Genomic DNA, 9,380 nt, shown 5'->3' with positions numbered 1-9,380 from the left:
AGCGAAGTTACTTTCTCAACATATTTCTACCTACATGTTTTCTTAATCATTCACTCTCTTCCCAACCCAAACATGTTTCTAGACATGATGCAAAGTCCAATCCATGATAAAATGACTATAATCTGTCACTCTTTGTGCCCATATAAGTTAAAACAATATGCCCAAACACGAAGTGGAGTCCGACCTTACGAAGAAGTGAAGTAAAATGTAAAACCATCAAAATAAATTTATAAAGCTCCCATGCTCATACTAGTTAGAGCAACATACGTCCAAGACATCAGAAATTCAGAATGCATGATGCAATCATTGAATAATGAATCTCAGCCGTGTGTCTAGTGACTCTGCAACATGCTATATTCACGGCTGAACTGAACATATTTGCTATCAGGTTCTGAAACCTGCCAACGGACAGATAATCGAGCTACATTTGATCTGGTGTGCTTTGTGAAAGTGCTCCTTCTTATCATATCATATCAGTAAATTGATGATCTTTACAACTCTGTCAACCACAATCGAGCTGCCCAGTTGGGGGCAGCGGGGAAAAATGGGCAACAATTTACTCCGCAGGACGGTTGCTCAATCAAAAGGCAACTCCTGTTTACATGGAAAAGGTGCCCCGGATCTATCTGCTCGTTAGAGCTTAACAGGAATGGAGACAGAGTACAGGTGATTTTGTGAGCAAAAAGTAGCCGGCCTGTGTTGGGGTAGACATGTTACACGATGTACGAAGTTGGTCAGAACTCAGCATATACGCTTCCTCCCCAGCCTTTCAAATTACAAGCTAACAATTCTAGACAGCATGTACGCTTCCTCGAGCTCCCCGGCCAAACCATCGTTAGTTTCCTGCACTCCATAGCAGATGTTATTAAAGCAAAAGGAAAGCTCCATTTCAGACCTAATTCCACCAAGGATATAACAAAGATGAAAATGAGTAGAAAGTATATATGATCTTGATCTCCTAATCCTAAGCTAATCATGGTATTAGTGTTTCTTGACATCAGGTACCATACCTGTAAATTCATCACATTGGTTCTTGTTATGTACTGGTCCAATGCACCATCCCCTCGGAGAATTTTAGCCCCACAACCTGGCCTATCAACGGAACCAATCGCCTCCTCATCCACCACAACAGCGTCAACTCGCTCATTTCCTGTTTTTTCGTCTGGAACCTGCTTAACAGGAGATTCAGAATGTATGGCTCAACTTTGCTCTTCTTGTGTAACAGTTCAAGAGGCATACCTCATACATGGCCTCCAAAAGAACAGTTTCCAAGATGGCTCTTAAACCACGAGCACCAGTGCTTTTAGCTATCGCCTTCTTAGCTAACAATCTAAGTGCACCATCAGTAAAGTGCAGCTTAACCTGTTTATTAACCAAAAGGTGTAATATAAGATCAGAAATTGATTGGTACAAGATATGTTACAATAACAAGTTTGTGTGGGCTCACTTTGTTCAGGTTAAACATTTTCCTGTATTGTTTGGAAAGTGAATTCTTTGGTTCTGTCAGAACCTGAAAGCAGATAAAATCATTTTAAAGAGCTTCAGCATGCAAGATAACTTTTTTTATGAAAATCATGTAAGAGATGCTTCTTGAGTAATTAGTTTTCATCATCATTATAACAGCTGACGAGCTACCTGAACGAGCTGACCTTCATTCAGAGCTGCCAAACTTACTAGAATGGGCAAACGACCAATGAACTCCGGAATTAGACCATATCTTACAAGATCACCACTTTCAACCTGCCAATGCAATTGGATTATCCCGTTAATGAGTATGCAAGGAACAATTATTGAGACACTAAAGACTGTTTCGTAGGATTGATGCAAAAGAAATCGAGCATATGCTTACAGATTCTAATAAAGATGAGGTAACCATTGGACAGCTAGCTCCAGAACTTCTCATGTTCGTACGAATGGGTGCCCCAAATCCTATGGATGAATCTTGGCGCCTGATTCATGCCGAAAGCTAGGGTTCAGTTTCTGTGTATAATTTCTTTGGAATAACCTATCTACACATGAAATCTGTAATACCTTTCAGAAATAGTCTTTTCCAAGTCCACAAAAGCACCACCACATATAAAAAGAATATCTGTCGTGTCTATCTGCAGTATCATGATTCAAAAGATTCTGTATTGTCGCACTGAAAACAGTGAAGTACCACTATGGATTTACGATGCCCATAATATATAAGCAAATACAAAGTGGCAAACATATACTCCCTCCATCCTTAAATACAAGGTATCCAAGCGATTTCCAGACGAAATAAGAATCCTGGCAAAAGACCACCTTGTCCTTCACTAATTAGGATGGAGGGAGTACTTCAGTTGTTATTTTCCTTAAGTACTGAGTGTCTGTTTGAGTGATGCCAAGTTAAAAAGGAATCTCAATATTTGCTGCTAAAAAGACAAAGGAGGGAGGCTCCAGAATACTTGTATTTTGGTACAATTTTTGAACTCTAGATCCCTTATATATTTTAAGACGGAGGGAGTACAATATTTATGCCTTGCACATTTTTAACACAACCAGCGTGTGTTGCTGTTATCTGGGTGTCAAGAAATGCTTTTGAGGTAATACTTCCTCTGTTCACTATGTACTGTAGTACAGAGTCCTTATGACGTAAAAAAGAACGTTTTAAAGATCCTTTTTCATTCAATTGAATCCAAATTTAACCCATATGATATATGGCACATGTATTCATTAAAGACCATATAGAGCATGTAACCTGTATACTGTCATTGCGAGAATTCTTGCGTGATCCTTTCTCAGGAATACTGACAACCTGCATTAAGAATAAGTAAGCAACATACAGAGGATCATTACTGTAGTCTCTTGACAGACAGTCAAAGTCAATCAAAGATCCTTATAAAGTATGAAAAAAAGTGAATCAAAGATAGCTTCTAAACTCCTAATTCTGCAGCCACAAAACAAAAAGGCAATTGTAGTAACTTACAGTTCCTTCTAGGATTTTCAACAATGCTTGTTGAACACCTTCTCCAGATACATCTCTACTAACATTTGCACTCTCTGCCTGAAACATGGTACTGTTTAGAAATTTCAAAACTGAATAAGCTACCCAACAAAACATTAAAAAAATCAGTACCTTCTTTGTTATTTTATCTATTTCATCTATGTACACTATCCCTTGTTGTGCAGCCTGAACATTATACTCAGCAGCCTGAACAAAATTTAGAATGTCATGAGGATCCTGGAATAGTATGTTTTTTCTTCTTTTTTCCTTATTTGTGAATCTACATGAAGTGAAAAGAAATTCAGCAACTAGAGTAAAGGCACATAATAGCCAGCCAGACTTACCACAAGCAATTTCTGAAGTATCGACTCTACATCCTCCCCTACATAGCCAGCCTGTATAATGCAGCAAATTTTAGTTTTGGTTCCCACTCAAACTCACACATTCTAGTGTATTGTATATCCAATTTCTCCATATAACTTCAATGCAATTTTTATAGCCACAGGTCCACAACAGCTGAATATCGTAAAAAGGAGGAACATATGCAAATAATAAAGAAAAATGCCAGTTCCTAGTATACAGATGCTTGATCAGAATTTCGTTTCATATAAACTCAAAAGGTACTGGTAACATATGATGCAGAAGAATTGCATGAAATGAGAAATCTAAAATAGTGAAAGAGCACAAATAAAGTTAACAGCAATGCCATGTTTTGAGAATTTTCAGAAATCAATTTCAAGCATTTCAATGAGGCTCTTCCAAGACATTCTAAAGAAAACAATGTTTGTAAATCAGTAATGAACTTGCCTGCGTTAATGATGTCGCATCAGCTATAACGAATGGAACATTTACAATACGTGCTAATGTTTTCGCAAGCAATGTTTTTCCTGGCAGAAGATAAGATGGAAAAAGATTTAACTGTCAGCTCCAACTTATAGTAACTCTAGTTATAAATGTGCAAGGCATCCTCAAAGCATGGAAGGTATGCAAGATAGTTTTTAAGAAATACGAACCTGAGCCAGTTGGGCCCATCAAGAGTACATTGCTTTTATCTATTTCTACAATATTTTGATCATCATGTCCAGCATCAGGAAACCCAGAATTACCAGCAAATCTGGATACAAGAGCAACACGTACATGCGAGATAAAAAAAGGTATGACATAGCAATCAGCAAATTAAATTTGCATGCGACCCTATGAGTCGCCCATTGCAAATGTGTAACAAAGTTTAGTAGCTTGTTTATGATATTGCAGAGATATGTTAAAAAAGCAAAACTAAGGCAAGTAAGTTAAAGGACAGAGACTAACTCTTTCTGTACATTTGCATTATATATTCTCTTGTAATGGTTGTATACAGCTACAGATAGCACCTGCAAGGAAAAAGTATGTGCAATAAGCATGTGAAAACTATGGTTTGCTCTTAGAAAAGGATCATGGTAAATGAACTTTTATGTATTTAACTCCTCTCCATGATTGAAAAAGGATGCATGATAAATAATCCCCGTTTTTAGCAACATGTGTGACCAATTACTTTCTTTTCGGAAATTGGTGAACATATTGCTAATTGCCGAAGGGCAGGTCTGATGGAGAGCTGCTCACTAAGTCACTAGGTCAGGGGTTCCTGCTCACTAAGTCACTAGGTCAGGGGTTCGAAGCAGCCTCTCCGTATTTGCCAGGGGGAGGCTTGCCTCGGTTTATCCTTTCCCAAACCCCACTCATGCGGGATTGGGAACCCCCGTCACTGGGCCTACCCTTTATGTTGCTAATTTCTTCCTACTCCCTGCCCTTTTTAGAGGTTGCTTCGGGGAAACAAACATTACTAACACCTGCTAATTTAGTTCACGTCTTATCCATAAGAACACATATATCTCGTACAAAAAAACACATACTCTGATCTCAACAGGATATTACCCTCTGCAATTAGTTGCATCAATAACAAATTATAGAGCTATTGATGTATCAATAAAGCCATGTAGTTTCTAAGTTAAGTTTCCACAACCAAGTCTAGAAAGTATGGCAATCTGTAGCGAACTACCACCCAAAGTCCATCAATCAAGATGTGAAGTTACTACTTAACTTTTAACATCAGAATTTGAAGAAAAAAAATAGCCCAATGCCAATACTAGGATAGGGTGAAGAAACTATGCTGGTTGCCTTGGGTGATGGTGATGCATTTGCAAAATTCCACCATAGCTCATCAATTATCTGGCAAGCCCAATCAGATATCTAAATAACATAATACAAGTCCCATCAGTTCAAAAGGGGTGCATTCCCTAGTCTACGGGTGTTTGGCCCGCAGCCTCCCTTTGGAGTCATGGCCAGGCAAGCACATCCAACCCTAGGCATTCAAAATTGAAAGCTTGGCATCGGTGCCTGCTCCAGACAATACGTCCAGGGTCCGAAGCAAGCACCCCCTAGGCCCTAGCTAATGAAACATTGTCAGTTTGATGCCAAAGAAGCAGGAAATGTGATGTCTTTGAGTATCAACTACCATTTTACTACAACAACCATCTCCACCTGTACCATCTGCTGTAAAAGCAGAAACTTTAATATTGGAACTTGGAAGCAGATTGAGATCCGTTGAGGTTACTGATCCGCATTCACACCTAACATCCCGAAATTCGACACAATTCAGAACCAACGAAACCGCACTGAGCTACACGGCCTAGGCTCTATAGCATCGTTTAACTCAACTGATATAAGTTGCATTAACCAAAATTCGCAGCATTGCGGAAAAAAAAGGAAGGGAGGCAGAAGTGGGGACATACGGGGGCACCTTTTTTGCCTTGGCCTGGCCGATGACGAACTCATCAAGCCTCCGGCACAACTCCCGAGGGGTCGGCAGGTCATCGCCGAGGCTGGCTCCACCCCACCACTCCCTCTTAGGCGAAGCGCTAGTGCCGTCCCCTCCCGAGGACGAGTCCCCGCCGTTACCGTTGCCGTTACCGCCACCGCCGCCGCCGCCTCCTCCTCCTCCTTCCTCCCTCGGTCTCCTCCGCGGCTTCCGTCGAATCGGATAGTGCGGCATCTGCATCGGGGGCGACTGCGGCAGCGGGGGGAACTCGTCCGGCGGGCGCTCCGACAACATCCTCTTGATCCGATCGGCGAACCCTCCGCTCTCCGCGTCCTCGTCGCCGGCCGCTACGCCGGCAGGGATCTCGAGGAAGGCGCCCCGCAGCGGGTCGATCCGCTGGGCGCGGAACAGGAACGCGCCCCGGCAGGCCGGGCACACGCCCGCCCCGTCGTGGTTGTGGTGCTGGGCGCCGTCAATGGCCCCGGCGGAGGCCGGAGGGGGCGCCGGGAGCTGCTGGAGGGAGAATTGGACCGACATGTGGGCGTCGCAGCGCGGGCAATTGGCCTCGGCCCGGATCCGGCCGCTGACGCCTGAGCACCGCCGTACCGCCGAGGCGGCTAGCGGCGCCGCTGCATCCCGAAGCCTCGTGAAGGTCCGGAACATGGCTGGGTGGGTGGGGGCGGAGCCGGAGCCCGGAGGGGAGGACGACGATGCGGAGGTGGAGGATGGTGGAGATAGGGAGGAGGAGTAAGTGGGAAGTGGGTGAAAAAGGCCCCTGGTTTTATACGACAGGAGGTAGTGGGAGACGGAGAATGGATTGGGGGATCTGCAGCCGTCGGATGCGCGAGGTGGAGGAATCCGGAGGCGTCGGCTCCTCACCAAACCGTCCTGCGGCCCGGAGCGGTTAACGGCGGGAGAGTGTCGCGGGGGGGCGTGGGAGGCCGACGTGTGGGGCCACAGGCTCACAGGAGAGGTACTTCTGCCATATGGGGCACGTGGGCGGGGCCAGCCATCAGCCGCTTGCACCAGATGCGGAGGAACCTTATCTGCCAGCCAGGGATGCGTGTGCATGGGGGATTGCTCGCTTGCGCTTGCGTACCCGCGAGGGGCGCGTGCCGGCCGGAAGGAAGGACAAGAGAGACACATACACCATGCTCTTTACGTGGAAGAGCTTACCGGCTGCACAAGGAATGCGCCTCTGCATGATTAGGAAAACAGACAACCGATAGAGTATTCCATCAAATTAAAAGCTAGAAAAAGGACACTAGTGAGCGCCGAGAGCAGTCCTTTCTCTCGAAACGGAAGACAGGGAGTGAGTGCGTTTAATGCCTGACACTGATCTTCATTCATGTGCAAGTGTCAACGTCGGGACACAGGAGTAAAGCGAGGTTTTCGCTTTCCGATGTGGACTGAATAGGAACCAACAAGCGTATCATCCAAGCTGATCCATTCAATAGCTAGATATATACGGAGTATATATCTGCTTTTTCGTTTTTATTTTGCTGGACAGACTACGCTTGTATTTCTTTTTTTACATCACGTGCACGCACATGGCACATGATCCGAGAACTGGATCTCGAACCTCTGCGTGCGCGCAATAGCATGTTCTAACCCTGGATTAAGAAACTGTCGGTTAAGCAGTGCTGTTTTAGACGACGCGTGTAGGTCGCATCCACTTTTTTTTTCTCCGACAAACATTAGCAGTTGGACCATGTTACATGCGTGAACTGTTTTTTTACTGGAAGACGCGACAGTATTGTGTTCAGAAGTAGTGCTGCATTTAGGTGCCCAATAGAAAGGTTAAATGTAACCAAATTATAAGACAAATAGACCCAGGTTCATTTGATAGTTAAGTTTTGGCATTTGATAATTAATATAACCCTTTGGATTAATATTATTTATAGTATTTTAGATAATTTAAAGGATGCAACATGGATTTATATAAAGTCAAAGTGGTGATGAAAATGATTAACAACTCAAGCAAGATATTAAAATACTTATTAAAGATCTATAACAACGTACAAAAGTCCGAGACACAAGATAGGACCAATCCAAACATAAATATAATGAAGAAACAAAGCAAAAATGAGGTTTACAGGGCATCGAGCAAAAAGGTCGGATCGTGCATGGGAGGCGTTCAACGATAATGTAGGAGAGAAAAAATCTCCGGTCGGATGATGGATTGCATCTGTTCTAAACCTAAGATGAGAAGGTTGCCTGCTGAGATGGAAGAACACACAATCACGCAAGAACACGCGAGGGTCTAGAGAGGTTCAGGTCACTGGAGCGTAATACCCTATATCCATTTATTGTATTACCTAAGCAAGAGTGTCTAGTTTGTGTGTTCGAACTGTCCCTAATATCGAGTGTACCCTCACTTTTATAGTCCAAGGAGGACACATACAAGGGTATTGAGTCCCAACAGGTGGGCCCAAGAATATAGGAAGATAGTGGAGTAAGAGCTGAAATCTCCTCCGTCCTGTGCCTAGTCTTGATGGCGTGTGGGCAAAGTCTACGACGTAGGTTGTGGCGTAGGCGAGCGGGCGTCATCGTCCTATCTCCTCCGCATGTTCCCCTTCGTCTTGATAATGAGTGGGGAGCAGTAATAATCATAATGAGGGGCGCTCGAACGATGCATTGGGTCAATCGCCTTGCCTCGGTAACGTATGGGCCAAAGTGTAGCCCGTGTGTTGCGGACTGGGCGCGCTGTGTAACATCCCAAAAATCTCAACCCAAGGTTTGGAACCCTAATCTCCTAAACCCCCCCTTTTATTTCTATTTTCTCCCTAAACTCCACCCTTAGGTCATCTCATCATATGCATACACTTGAATTGTTAGGAGCACCTCACATAGATTATTTTCAACACTCAAGATTATTTAGCAAATTGTTGATTCAAAAGAAAAGGAAATAAAAAAGAAACAAAAATAGAAATGGAAAATGAAATAGAAAACAGAAAAAGAAAAAGGAAAAACCTCCCCCCTTGGTTGGGCCGATTCTGGCCCAAACCGCGCTGCGCCCGCTTCCCCCCCCCCTCTCCTCCCGGGCCCAAACGGCCCAGCTGCACGCGCCCGTGCCGCGCCTGACAACCCGGCTCCACCGGTCAGCGGCTCCACCCCTTTCCCTCTCGCGCCGCTCTCCCACTGGCAGCTCGGGCCCGCCTGTCAGGACCATCGTCTCGCCCATGCCATCACCGGCGCGTTTGCCATCGACCGCCTCCCGCCCTGTCGCTTCGCCATTAACGCTCGCACCGGCCTCAGCTACCACCCCGCCACTGTACTCGAGCCGTCCCCTCACCCCCCGCCTGCCCGAGCCATCTCGTCGCCGTTTACTCCATCCCCGCCAGCATGGCGAGCTCGTCGGCGCTCGCCGTCCCCTCCCTTCCTTCCCCCTCCCGGGCGCCTATAAAAGGGACCGCCCGAGCTCCGTTTCCTCCACACCAGCCCCGACCATCTCCTCCACTCCTCCCCGAGCCCAATTGAGCTAGCGTCACCGCGTTCCCCCTTCACTCCGGTGAGCTTCGTTCTCTCCTCTTTAGTAGCTTTCGGTCGAATTAATTTGGTGCTTGAGCTCCGCCACTCACTCACGATCGCAACGCACCCATCCCCACCTCCTATTGC

General features: G+C 45.2%; 1 protein-coding gene across 2 annotated transcripts; it reads right to left on the bottom strand.

Moving 5' to 3' along the window:
* Positions 1–433: 433 nt before the first annotated feature.
* Positions 434–6,994, bottom strand: LOC100275780 (uncharacterized). 2 transcript variants are annotated; one of them, XM_035961371.1, is made up of 15 exons: positions 5,745–6,994; positions 4,277–4,338; positions 3,982–4,082; positions 3,776–3,855; positions 3,313–3,363; positions 3,101–3,175; positions 2,951–3,028; positions 2,723–2,779; positions 2,032–2,102; positions 1,850–1,949; positions 1,675–1,740; positions 1,448–1,510; positions 1,240–1,362; positions 1,011–1,169; positions 434–843 (listed from the first exon to the last, which is right to left on the bottom strand). In XM_035961371.1, exons 1-15 carry the CDS (start codon positions 6,906–6,908, stop codon positions 775–777), a joined length of 2,319 nt encoding a protein of 772 aa, XP_035817264.1. In that variant the 5' UTR covers positions 6,909–6,994; the 3' UTR covers positions 434–774. The 2 variants fall into 2 exon arrangements, with proteins under 2 accessions (XP_035817264.1, NP_001354309.1); NM_001367380.1 differs by having other exon boundaries at positions 556–843; positions 1,636–1,740; positions 5,745–6,514.
* Positions 6,995–9,380: the final 2,386 nt, after the last annotated feature.

This window comes from Zea mays, chromosome 8 (genome assembly GCF_902167145.1).
Source record: "Zea mays cultivar B73 chromosome 8, Zm-B73-REFERENCE-NAM-5.0, whole genome shotgun sequence".
Classification (NCBI taxonomy): domain Eukaryota; kingdom Viridiplantae; phylum Streptophyta; class Magnoliopsida; order Poales; family Poaceae; genus Zea; species Zea mays.
This window is presented reverse-complemented; position numbering and strand designations above follow the sequence as displayed.